The 13,828-nt window shown below is 39.7% G+C and overlaps 1 protein-coding gene across 10 annotated transcripts in view; it reads left to right on the top strand.

Moving 5' to 3' along the window:
• PCNX2 (pecanex 2) overlaps positions 1-13,828 on the top strand; it is a 248,572-nt gene that overhangs the window by 195,144 nt on the left and 39,600 nt on the right. For 8 of the 10 annotated variants that reach the window (XM_053299148.1, XM_053299173.1, XM_053299128.1 and 5 more), the window contains 2 exons: positions 2,465-2,680; positions 11,046-11,299. In XM_053299148.1, coding sequence (XP_053155123.1) covers positions 2,465-2,680; positions 11,046-11,299 — 470 coding nt within the window. Of the gene's footprint in view, positions 1-2,464; positions 2,681-11,045; positions 11,300-13,828 lie in introns of those variants that run through there. The other 2 variants (XR_008316831.1, XM_053299186.1) reach the window with 2 other exon arrangements.

Raw genomic sequence — 13,828 nt, 5'->3', positions numbered from 1 at the left:
GCAGTTAGAAAACTGCTTCAGGGGGTTTCCATGGTAAAGTTATGCAGAACCTCCATCTCTCTACCACTGTCCCAACATGAATAGTGGCCCTGTGTGACTGCTATTTGAGAGTAAAGGCAAGCCTCTAATCACACAATCACAAAATGCCATGTATAAGCCTCTAAACACCAAGCCTCTAATCACAAAATACCATGTATAATTTTGGCCCTTAGTTTTTCTCAATAAAGCTGTTTGTTTGTTTGTTTGTTTAAAATATTTAGACCCTGCCCTTGCAGTGCAATACTGCTCGGGGCGGCTTACAACAATAACATAGACACAGACAAGTAATAAATTTTTTTTTTAAAAAGTCAGATTAAAAACAGTTATTAGGTAAGAATTAAAACTGAAAATTTTAAAAAGCTAAAGAACCTACCAGATGTTGTTAGATTTTGCCCTTTTATTAATGTAATGATGCCGTTGGTTGGTTCTGTGATGGCTGAAACTGGAATAAGAGAATTTAAAAGCACATATCTCTATAGCAGGGGTGGGGAACCTTGGCCCGCTAGCTGTTTCTGAACTACAACTCCCACCATCCCCAGCCACAATAATTGTGGCTGGGGATGATGGGAGTTGTAGTTCAAAAACAGCTGGAGGGCCAAGGTTCCCCACCCCTGCTCTATCGTCTTGTAAAATATGCTGTCCATTTGCTAACATTGGCTATCAAGTTACTAAAACCACTATGCAGTTGCTCTATTCGTTTATTAAATTCATTTTCCACACAAATAATGGTGAAGTATTCTTATTTATGACTATTCAAACCTAGCAATCCATGACAGAATGTAGAAGGTGTATTGTTTAATAAACCATAGTGGCTGAGGTCCAAGATTTCAAGGCACATCTTAGTTTTGTTGTAGGTAACATTGCCACATTCGATGGAGAGAATTCCTGGATCAAAGGTGTGGGGTGGGGGGAGCAAATGTTAAAACTCTACTTTTTGCCCAGGATTGGAAAGTGTGCTTAACTGTGTAACATGGTGGCTGTTGCCACCATTTTCCACTGTAGTGTTATTTGCACAGGAGAGGGTTCACCTCAATAAACACAATCAAATATGCAAAATAAAAATGACAGTACAGAGGGCAAATGAGAAATGAAATAAATCTGTATTTATTTGTTTGTTTGTTTGTTCGATTTGTAGACCGCCCTTACAAAATAGCTCATGGCGGTTCACAAATATCATAAAACAGTTAAAATCAATCAATGATCAGGCATAAATGTGTTTAAAATACAATAAAACAGCTAAAAAGTAAAACAATTCAAAACCTAATAAAAACCTGATACATTAAAGACCCTTTAAAACAATTTAAAAACACTGGAAGGCCAGGCTGAACAGGTAGGTTTTTAGGGCTGTATTTACCTGTATTTATCTGTATTTACAAGTTTACCTTGTGTAATAACAGTTTATAAAAGTCGAATTGGATTTGGAGCATTTTCCTTCTTCTCTATTTGGTGTCTTCTATTGCTGACTTCAGCAGACCAGAAATGATTCAGAAATGAAGAAGGTTTACTGAGACATAGAGAGAAAGAGCCAACCTAGCCAATCAACAGTACAGGTACCAGAGAAAGGTTAAGAATCTGGGGCTTTCAGACACTGATGCCATGTAGCTACAATGTCTGGAGAAAAACACCAGAAAAATTGGTAAAATTCATTAAAACAATCTTTCCACTCAAATTTCTGGACATCTCATGTCCAGGATAACACTTTTCCGGCATCCTGAACAAAATGTCAAATTCTTGGTCTGTCCAGGCCTGAACATGTGGCAACCCTAGTTGTAGGTCGCCCTGTACACTTTGTGGAAGGGCAACATATAAGTGTTAGTCTGTATGAAGTCAGCAAATTGGGTGTCCCATTTACTTCGGTGTAAGGAAGTTTTCTGCAGACACAGTTCAGAGCTGTTTGCAAAGCACTCATCAGCACTGCTGTGAATGAACAATTCCTGCTCCAGTTGAGCTCCATGTTCTTAAAGAGCCCTTCCATTCATTGATACTGGAGCCACTGGCTACTGGGCCTATCTTGCTAATTATGAAAAAGGCTGCTGATGTTTATGAATTACACTTATCCCCTGTGCTTCTTCCAGAGAGCTCTGAGTATTTTAGATATAGTTTGTAGGCATTCTCCCATCCAGAGAAATTGACCTTCTTAGTTTCAGCATTAGACCTGTATTATGTGCCTTCAGACCATTCACTGTGGATATATGAAGCAGATTACAGTGGAACTGCATGTCAGGCACTGATACCTGGGCTATGTGGGTTAGGCAGGATCTACTACAATGTAACGATGTTATGTGCTTCCAAGGGTATAATCCTAATCTCCAAAGAAGAGCTTCCAGTTGTGTAAACCATAGGAAAATATGATTCATTTCAGAATCTTCTACTTGGCTATTTGTTTCTTATTTGTTTTATGGTCTCTTTGTTACTGTAATTTTAGGAAATGATGATAACAACCTCAACTCCATATTTTATGAGCATCTGACAAGATCTCTCCAAGAGTCTCTTTGTGGAGATTTGATTCTTGGACGCTGGGGAAACTACAGCTCTGGGGACTGTTTTATTTTGGCGTCAGATTATTTAAATGCCTTTGTTCACTTGATTGAAATTGGAAATGGTCTCGTCACTTTTCAACTCAGGGGACTAGAATTTCGAGGTAAGCACCTATGTAGCTCAAACAGCAGAGGTTCAAAAAGTACAGAAAATTCATGTGCTATATGCCTCTCTGAGGGAGGGTAGGATGCCTCCTTGTCTTAAGGAGACTATCTTTAGACCATACTTGAATAAAACCTACATTTCCCCTCTTCCCTACAGTTGAGTAAGCAGTAGAGCTTACTCAACTGTGCATAGGATTGTGCATAGGATTGCAGCAGACCTCATTCCCTGGTTCTACTTGGAACCTTCCATTTTTACCTTGGAACCCTCTCTGTTAATCTATCTGGGAAACTGATGTGATGTGTGAATGCACTCTGAGCTTTTGGTGGTCGTGGTTTCTTTTTTGTTTGTTTTAATCAGTATTTGATGACATGCATATTTCATAATTTCAAGTCTGCTTCCTTCAGGGAGTCTGAAATTCTGCCATTCATGGTTCACATGTGATTCTTAAGTTCATTAAGCAATTCTTATAAATGTACTTAATCTGTTTGCTTTGTTCAGCTCTATATGACCCCCCCGCACACACACCCTTTAGAATTTAGATGTATATTTTCCTATTTTTCAAAAACCAGGAAAAACTTGGGGTTCATTGAAGAGTAAGAAAAACATGAGCTGGGGGTCGTGATGAGGAGCTGGATCTTTGCAGAGTGATGCTGCCTAACACCCTGATCAATGGAAGACTGCCCATCTTTTATTTCCTCTTGCTGACATCCAAACTAAATTACTCATGAGTAGTTCTACTGAAATCGATGGAAGTAGTTAGTCATAACTAACTTGTTCCATTGATTTCATATTACAGACTTCAGAATAATAATTTATTTTAGTTTGAAACCATGAAAAGTCTTGAGAGGGTGAAGAATAATTAACTAATATTGGTAGAAAGAGAGAGAGATTGCAGTTGTAAGCAAACTTCCCCAAAAGCAACTCCTGTTGAACTGTGTGAGACTTCAGAGTAAATATGTTTTGGATGGGGCTGTAATTGTTTAGGAAAATGCCAAAAATCAAAAACTCTTTCTTTTTCAAGCACATACCCTTCTTCTGTGTAATTGCCTTTTTACGGCTCACCACCTCTGGGTTTGTTTTCTTTGTAGTTTTCTTCCTGAGGCATCTCAGTAGTAGAAGAACTAGACATGAGATCTTAACAAGATGCCCCCAATTCTCTGCTTGGTGGAAGAGAAGTTTGGGGGGTATAGTAGTCAAGCTTAATTGGTTGAGGGAGGGGAGAAGCAGTGTGAAACTCAATGGCTTTTCTTCAAAGAGGTTCAGGGAAATTTCTTGTGGTTTTGATGCACACTGCACATGCTGCTTTGGTCCCCCAAGTAAAACTCCAAATTTAAATAAAAAAGGGAAACTACAGGTTTTGCTGGTAAATTACCTTTCTAGGCCATATTGAAGCAACTGAGAGGGGACCAACTCTCAGCAACTAAAACAGATATGATCTGAAGAGACAGCAGTTATTTATCCATGGCAATAATATAAGCATTCAGATTCTTCTGGATTTAGATGTAGACTTCTATAATTAATTAATCATTATCAATTAATCTTGATTCATGGAGTCCTAAAAAAGAGCTTTTGAAAAAAGACCATTCTGCAAAGATTTATTTGCACAATACATTGGTAGGAGGGCACAACTCAAAGGATCAGCATCCACTAATGGTCCCCTTTTCCTGCCCCAGAGGGCAGAGAAAACTGGTAGCAAAGATTATATTGCATGATGCTGATTTCCCAGGACCCCCCACTCACTTTCCACTCTGCCTCACCTCACCCCATCTCTTCCTGGGCTGCTGGCATGGCTCCTAAGCTTTCAGGAGCTGTGGCAGCTCATTCAGTTTTACTTGGCGGCTGTGCAGTGTAGACATCACAGCCCAGCAACAGGTGCTTGGCCATAACATCTTATACTGTGCAGCGGCCAGTCAAATCTTAGCAAGCCATTGGGGGAAATGGGTGGGAAGCGGGCAGTTACCAAATAGTGAATGGCCTTCAAATGAAATGCATGAGGAAATTACTTCTGGAAAGCTATGCTGATACTTGGAGTACTTGCTTTTTCTTTCTAGTCACTTTTCACTTGCCCTCCAGTAATGCTATTAGCTGCTAAATGTCTCTTACATTTTTGTCAGTCATACAATATTCATTTTCTGCTTGGAACTTTTAAAACTATATCTCAGAGAGGAGTATAGTACTGCATATTGGAAACAGCAACTGCTATAGCAACAGTGGGATTGCCTATTGGTTTATCTCCCAAACAAAATGGTGTTCAAACATAGTCAGCTTAGGTTATGTGCTGCAGGCACCATCACCATGTTTGTGTAATAAGGGCATTTTGTACTATGCTACAGACAGCATTATTATGTCATAGGGACTATTGGAGGAGTGGGGTGGGTGGGTGGGAATGAATGTGTATATTACCCAAAGCCATTCTTTACTTTGAGAACTATGAATTAAGAAGAAGGAAAACGAGGCTTAAATAGTATTTCCTACTCTCATTTCCTGTTGCTCAAATGTGTGCAGTTATTGTACCATGCATGGGAAAAACAGTCTATATTCTTCATGATGTTTTAAAAGTATGCTTTAATATTTGACCCACCAATACATAAAGACACATTGACTGGCCAGAGAATGGAAGTGAACAAACACAAATAGCAGGTGTTCTGAGAGATGGGGCACTACAGGCCCCACCGCACATTGAAGTCATCTGAGGAGGTCCGTCTCCAGTTACCGCCAACTTGTTTGGTGGCTACACAGAGACGGGTCTTCTCGGTCACTACCCTGAGATCATGGAATGTGCTCCCTGCTGAGACACGATCCTCCCCATCTCTGGCAATTTTCAAAAAACACCTGAAAACTCATCTTTTCCGAGTTTTCTCAGCTTCCTAAATTTTGGGGGTTTTTAATCTCTGTTTTTTAAATTGTTAAATTGTTTTAACTTTTTGTATATGTTTTAAACTGGTTTTATGCTATTGTTAACCGCCCAGAGATGAAAGTTTGGGGTGGTGTACAAATTTGATTAAATAAATAAACAAAAATTTCCATTTTAAGGAAATCTGTAAAGCTGACCAAGTACTGTTCTTAGAGGCGAGTCTCACGATCAGTGAGACTAGCCAGGAAGGGGTGTGTGGGGAGAGCCGGACTGACACACATCTTTCTGCTTTAGCCATGCACAGGAGATTATGGAATGGAAATAAATAAAGGGAAAGTGACTGGATCAGATGTTCTAATGTCTCCCCCTCCCAAACAGTGAGGTAGCAGAAAAAACAGCAGAGTCCTTGAAGACTAGCCACAAAAGTGCATTCTATGATACAAGTATTAGTCTTTAAAGTACCACAAGTCTCCTTGTTGTTTTAGTAGGGATGTGCACAAATTGATTTTTTTTAATTTGTTTTGTGCCCAAATTGAATCACCCCTGATTTGTTTTGTGTCCAAATCTGTCCCCCCAAATAACCCCAGATTTGATTTGGATTTGATTTGGATTCTGATAGATTTGGACCACATACTGTATAAAGGTCCTAGGAGCACCAAAATTGATTGGTGGGTAGGGCCCCATGGTTGCTACCTACCACCCAAATTTCAAGGCAGTGGGACACTTCGTTGATTTTTTTAAATTTTATTTTAGTTTTTACTGACTTTGTATATTTCTACCATAGGAAATAATAGGGATTCGAAGTCACCCTATCCAAACCCTAACATGGATCCCCAGTTTTCTTTATTTTCTTTAAAGCTAAGCTCTAGCCCTTACAGAAGTGGAACAAAATGTGCGCTCACTATTTTTCAAGTGTTTGGATTCTTTGGTGTATAATAACTTTTCCTCATAATGAATTCCTATGAGGATTCATTGCACACCTTCATTTCTTCTATTCATTTTGCCTGTCATTGGGCAGTGCCACCTGTCAACTGCCATGTGCCAACTACACCCCCCCCCACACACACACACACCTGCAAGACAGTGGGGTACTCAGTTTATTTTTTAGAAATATTGAAGTGTTTAGATTCTTTGGTGTCTAATAACTTTTCCTCCTAATGAATCCCTATGAGGATTCATTTTATGCCTTCATTTCTTCTGTTCCTTTTGACTGTCATTGGACACCGACAACTGTCAACTGCCATGTGTCAACTACACACCCACACACACTATTTTTAGAAATTTTTGAAGTGCTTAGATTCTTTGGTGTCTTCATTACACACCTTCATTTGTTCTGTTTGTTTTGACCCCACTGCTTTGCAGGTGGGGGTGGGGAATTAGTGGCATCCCATGTGACAATTAACCCGCAAGCCGCTGGGTACTCAGTTTATCTTTAGGAATTGTTGAAGTGTTTAAACTCTTTGATATGTAATGAATCCTCATAGGGATTCATTATGAGGAAAGGTTATTAGACACCAAAGAGTCTAAACACTTGAAAAAATTCCTAGAATATAAACTGGTAGTACCCCACTGCCGTGCGGGTGGGAGGGAGGTGTAGTTGGCACATTGCAGTTGACAGCTGGCACTGTCCAAAGATAGTGAAAATGAATAGAAGAAATGAAGGTATGTAATGAATCCTCGCAGGGATTCATTGAGGAAAAGTTATTATACACCAAAGAATCTAAACACTTGAAAAATAGTGACCACACATTTTGCTCCATAACTCCACTTCTACAAGGGCTAGAGCTTAGCCTTTAAAAAGAAAAAAGAAAAGTGGAAATCTGGGGAAATTAATAGAAGGAATCCGAATCTCAAATCTATTCAAATAGAATCTGGCGCGATACGATTTGGACCCAAATCTTGCCAATGGAGTACAGGGGTGATTTGTTCTGTCTCCAAATCACCCAGATTTGGGTACAAATTGATTTGTACCCAAATCGATTTGCACATCACTATGTTTTAGGTTATTTTGAACTGAACTGAACTGAACAAGGAAAGGCATGAAATTACAACAGCCAATAGTTGTATGAGATGCCAGCTGGGGAATCTGGTACAATGTGGAACACCTTGTCAGATCTGAGGACACTGGGAGCTGTTCTGGTTCAGTTTGTGTGTGTTGGGCATATTTTATGCAAAATGTCAAAACACACACATACGTGTGTGTGTGTCCCAATAGTGAAGCTATTTTTGTGAATCAGGCTCTAAGTTGGGTTAATACTATGAATGTCCTCCTGGAATTAAAAGCATTATTCGGTATCCCGTAACAGACAGTTCCTTCTCTTCTCTCAGTTGTGTTTTTGTATTTTGGAATGCTTCTCTGAGGGCCAAACTAGACGTTACATTTATGCATGTCTGTGTCTAAAATTTTTACATCTAGCAGCTGGGGACACTGATCCAGACCAGGAGGCGAGTGAGGTTTCTCCCCCTGCCCCGCTTGCTGTGCTGTTTCCACAAAGAAAATCCCTCCCCCAAGCTGTTATTTTTCCTAATAAGAAAAATGTACAGTAATGAGCACTATGATTTCTATTTACAAAAAATCTGAAAGATGGAAATACGTTCATACATTTTCTTCATATGTCTAGTTTGGTCCTGAAAAAACCTTCCCAATATGCTGAAGCCTTTTTATCAGAGACAGACAGATGTGTTTCAGCTGTAGATTAGAAAACGAACTAGACATAAACCATCCAATTTAGCAAAAAGGAATTTTGTAGCTAGAAGAAAGAAAAGATGCATATCCTGTTTCTGAGATGGGAAGGGGAGAAACAATAGCTCCTGTTATGGACTCACTCAAAACAACCCTTGTGATGAATTCTGATTGTACTCACCAACTGTGCACAAAATGAGTTTTTGGAAGAACCTAACAAAACAAAAGCTAAACATATTTGAGAGACAGATGGAGTGATGAGATACTTTGTAGCTCCTGCACTTTTAATAGCTGTACAGAACACAGAATTTTTTGTTGAAAAGCTCAGGGCGAGGGGGGAGATTTATCTGCCACAGCTACAGCAGAAGTGCCCAGGTAAGGGAGCACTGTTAATTAATGTTGTCTGGAGACATGGAGTAAAGTCCCAAATAAAGTAGTTTATTTAGGAAATCCATCAGAAAGATAGATAAGATCTACATGCTTGGTTGCTAGCTTCATAGAGGAAGTGGGGGAAGTGATGGAAGTTTCTCTCTCAGGTGAAAGAATGAAACCTGAGACTATCAGTCTAACAAAGGGGAATCAGAGTAGAGAAAGCGTGGTCAGAGGGGGAATGCCCTTAACTGGCTATCTGTACCCCTTATGACCCTAGCCGTCAATAGGGTTGCTGGTGCTGAGAGTCGATGCCAACAGGAGCTGCTAGGGGTGTGTACAAAACTGATTTTCCCAGTTCAATTAGAATCCGGATTCAGACTGGACTAGCTTGGAACTGTCCCCACCACCTGCCCCAGCTCGGTTTGAATTCAAACCAGTTTGGGCCCAGTTTAAAGCCTTTGGTGTGTAGTAAATTTTATTTATTTATTTATTTATTTATTTATAATTTATTCTATTTCTATACCGCCCTTCCAAAAATGGCTCAGGGTGGTATACACAGAGAAATAATAAATAAATAAGATGGATACCTGTCCCCAAAGGGCTCACAATCTAGAAAGAAACATGTCAGACACCAGCAACAGTCACTGGAGGTACTGTGCTGGGGGTGGAGAGGGCCAGTTACTCTCCCCCTGCTCAATAAAGAGAATCACCATGTTAAAAGGTGCCTCTTTGCCAAGTTAGCAGGGGTTAAATTGCTTAAATATTCATACTTACAGTGGCCATGGTGGCATGAGTCTTGAGGGCCGGGCCTTCTTTGGCCCATTTTGGGACTCTACGCCTCCTTGAAGGCCCTTTGTTTGGCCTGTGCGCATGCATATGGGCCATTTGCCTGACCCAGGTTCAGTTCTAGGTTGAGCCTTTAAACTGAGCCAGTTTGAATTCGAACCGGCTCTAATTCGAGCCAGTTTGCACATCCCTAGGAGCTGCATCTCCAATATTTTTGGCAGATGCTGCTTATCCAACAGTGGTGGAAAAAAAATGGACCTGCTGAACTTACCTCTTTTACAAGACTTTTAAAGGCACATGAGCCATTTCCTCTGTTTCTTCCAGTTACCCAAGAGATGAGGTGATTATGTCCTTTACAAGACTAGGTGTTTGCAGAAGTTGAACCATTGTGAACATTTTGAATTCCATATAACTCTGCTTCCAGAAAATGCTGCTTGCTTTTTAATACTTCTACCAAGTTGGTCCAATAATTTTATAATCTACCCTATGGCCACAGTCCAAAACTCAACTGGCTTTCAGCATGCAAATGAACTTTTCTGGAAACAAAAGCTCCCAAACAAAATGGTGTTCAAACATAGTCAGCTTAGGTTATGTGCTGCAGGCACCATCACCATGTTTGTGTAATAAGGGCATTTTGCACTATGCTACAGACAGCATTATTATGTCATAGGGACTATTGGAGGAGTGGGGTGGGTGGCAGGGGCGTATCAAGGTTGGAGTGGGCCCAGAGACAAGATTTTTAAATGGGCCCCTTGCTGATATACACACACAAACACACTTCACAATATATAGTGCACTCACATCCCCATTTTGAATACGGTGAATATCTAGTTCACATTGAATCTAGGTTTTTTACTCTCTTCTACTGTCTGCTACTGCTGATCTCCAAGAGACTCAACATAATTCATAGGGGGTGCAACATGGGTGAGTGGGGAGTCATGTGATGTGCCTCTGGGGGGGCCCTCGAGGCAGTGGGACCCCCCAAAAAACTCCCTATTTGGTTAATATTCAAGGAACCTTCCACATGTGCAGTGTGGGATTGAAATTTACAAGCTATTTCCTGACATGAGCAGACTAGCCCTGGTTTGCTCAGATCTCTGTGAACACATCAGAGCATGCCCTGGTGGAACTGCTGGATATGGGTATATGATACCAAAATGAGACCTGTGGCTATTACTTGACATTTATGTTTATAGAAGCCCATTGATTAGCCACATTCTACATGCTTTTTCTAAAATAATCTCCTCTGTGCAAAGTCCCTCATAAATGCTTTGGGTCATGTCAGTGGATGTCTTCCACCTGGATGTAACCACTATAAAAACACATTGAGGTTTGTTTTAGATATTCAGAAGGTTGAAGCTTTGGCATGCACTTCCTCATCTTTCTACATTTAAGGTAAAGCATTTGGATGTAATTATATATCATGTAATTTATGCCAGGCTGCCTAAAGCATAGAATTGGGCATATTTTACTTTATAAGGCAAAATAAACAGTCGGTACTTCACTGCTCTCTTGAGCACAGATTAACTGGCACATTTTATTCATTGCGGTAGCTCTCTCTCTTTTTCCAATTGCCATTTATTAAGTATTTGAAGGAGGACATACTACCAGCGCTGAACAGTGATTTGCATCGATCTCTCCAGTAACTGGGCTTTTTTCATTCCCAAGGGACATACTGCCAGCAAAGAGAAGTGGAGGCAATAACAGAAGGAGACGAGGACAATGAAGGCTGCTGCTGCTGCAAGCCAGGCCACTTGCCTCACTTGCTCTCATGCAACGCAGCTTTTAACCTTCGATGGCTGACCTGGGAAATAACACGGACTCAGTATATCCTGGAAGGGTATAGCATTATTGACAACAACGCTGCAACAATGCTCCAAGTCTTTGATCTGCGAAGAATACTCATCAGATACTATATTAAGGTACAATATGTCTTCCTCCTTTGAGAAGAAAACATTTGTAACCTAAATACTCAGTATCCTAAAGAAGTCAGCAGTGAATGGGATTTGTTGCATTGGCAATCGTATTGATGCTACATTATGAATCATGGCGCTGTGGCACCAGCATAGCAAACAACTCGGAGGTTTGCACTGGTTCATCAGCCTGGTATGGTGCATTTCCACTTGACAAGTCAGGTGTGAAAAGGGAAAATGTTGGCGATGGAATGCCAGCATCATTCTTACCTACCTCAATGGATGCGTCCTTTCCCTCAGATTCTGATGCAACATTGTGATGGCAAAACATGAATATTATCTCAATATCATGTCTACTAAATGCAAAGCCAGTCACTAGGTAAGGTGGGCCCATCTATTGAATGGGCAGCCTGCAGATGTGGTCAAGCATTGTCATAGACCTTATTTTATTTTATTTTATTTTATTTTATTTAACACATTTTTATACCACCCAAAACACAAGTTCTCTGGATGGTTCACAAGACAACAAAAAACAACCAATAAAAAGACCAACACATCTCAACAATTTACTTCACCAAAACCTGCATGTCCACAGACAGTAAAGTGAGCAGGATGACCAGGAAGAACTATATTAACTTTCAGTCGTCATCTTGAAACAAACACTTAGTGTTTCTTTCCTCTCTACTAGGGAGAGAATGAACGAAATGCACAGACTACTTTTATCAGCTGATTAAACTGGCTAGCAAAAATGGGATATCAACCTGAGCTGGAGATACATTTCTTGAAATACATGATGACCTTTAAATGATCATAACTCTTGTTTGGGGACTGTCAAATAATTTCAGTATCTTCTGTAATCTTGTTCCTCAAAATATGGATACTACTAAATAGGAGGCATAGGCTTATATGAGGACTGGTTCACATGATGATTATGACTACTACACAGGAGAAAGATCTCAAGATTGCACATGCCAGCCACTGTATGTAGGGATCAACATGCAGATGAATGTATGCAGGATTCAGTCAGTGATCCATCTGCCTCTGTAAAGGGATGGAAAGAGCCTTCCCCACAATTTCTGCTTTCTTTGCCTTACTTTTTGGAAACTGAATCAGGTGAATTGCCCAGACGCCCATACATATGCATTTCTGTCACACTACATCCTACATGCAGTCACTGGCACATGTGATCCCAAGAACAAGTCCTGTGCCCCACCTCATATAAAAGATTGTCTTGAGTATCAACATCTGAACTAGTCCCAAATTAGAGTCTAATTAATTAAATCATTCTTCAGAACTGAGCCTGTGAAGTAACCAAACATTATATATTCAGATAAGTTTAACTGAACACATGCAAATTAGCTATTTAGCTTTAACCTAACACACAGCAAACTGTCTTCAAATTAACAGTAACAAATATTAAATAAAAAATATCAAGTCAGTGGACTGTTTTAAATCTGGTTCTTAAACTTTTATTGTCAAACAATCATTTATGATTATGATTTATGGTTTAAATGCCACTGCTGTTAAGCAGAGACATTTTCCTTTTGCAGGAGAAGGAAGAACCGCATAAATCCACATAAATTTATAATTTAATTTGAACTTTTATATGTTTTATATTGGTGGGGTTTTTTTAAAAAGTGTTTAGTTTAACTGCCTAAAGACTTGGGTAGTGGGCAGTATACAAATATGATAGATAGATAGATAGATAGATAGATAGATAGATAGATAGATAGATAGATAGATAGATAGATAAAATAACAACATATAAATTAATGTGCCAGGGCAATTAGGTGATATTGTGAACTGGCTGGTGAAATTAAGGATCCAACATCAATCTAATCTCAAGTCAGTGGACTATTTACAGGAATTTTTCCACTATCCTGATTTTTTCATATTGATATTTGAGAACATGTTTGTATGCAGCCTATATTTAAAACAAGAGTGGTGAAATATACTGAAGGAGAAATAGAGGTCAAAGACTTAATATATTAGCAATCAGAAACCGTGTTCATGAAGAACATTATACAGCCGTGTATGCATGTCAGAATAGCAGAAGAAGCATATACCTTCAACATATTTAATTTTATATTATCACATATCACATGCTTGAGGATTTCACATTTATCATTTAAACAATGCTCTGCAGTTGGCTACTTGAGTTATCCTTTCCCCCCTATTTGCTATTGAGTTGACAGCCAGGAGAGAGGGGGAAGGAAGGCGGGGGGGGGGGCTCTTTCTCCACATAAAAGGAATTTTTGCTTTCCTCTAATAAAGTGGGTCAACTCCTGTAGCCTTTCTGCATATATTTGAAATATTTCCTGCCTGGTTACTGCAGGTTATTTATTCTCCTGGTGCCTTCATATTATCTTTCCAATTTATTCCCTTTTAAATATCTCCTTAAAGAAGGGTAAAGGGGTGTCTGTGTGTGAATTCTGTTGTTTCTGCATGGCTCTTCTTAAATGGCTCTGTGCTTATCACTTTGTACACACTGACAATTTAAGACCCTGTCCTTGTTTTGTATCTATCACTCTGTCTTGT

The sequence above is a fragment of the Hemicordylus capensis genome, chromosome 1 (genome assembly GCF_027244095.1).
Source record: "Hemicordylus capensis ecotype Gifberg chromosome 1, rHemCap1.1.pri, whole genome shotgun sequence".
In the NCBI taxonomy this organism is placed as follows: Eukaryota; Metazoa; Chordata; class Lepidosauria; order Squamata; family Cordylidae; genus Hemicordylus; species Hemicordylus capensis.
This window is presented reverse-complemented; position numbering and strand designations above follow the sequence as displayed.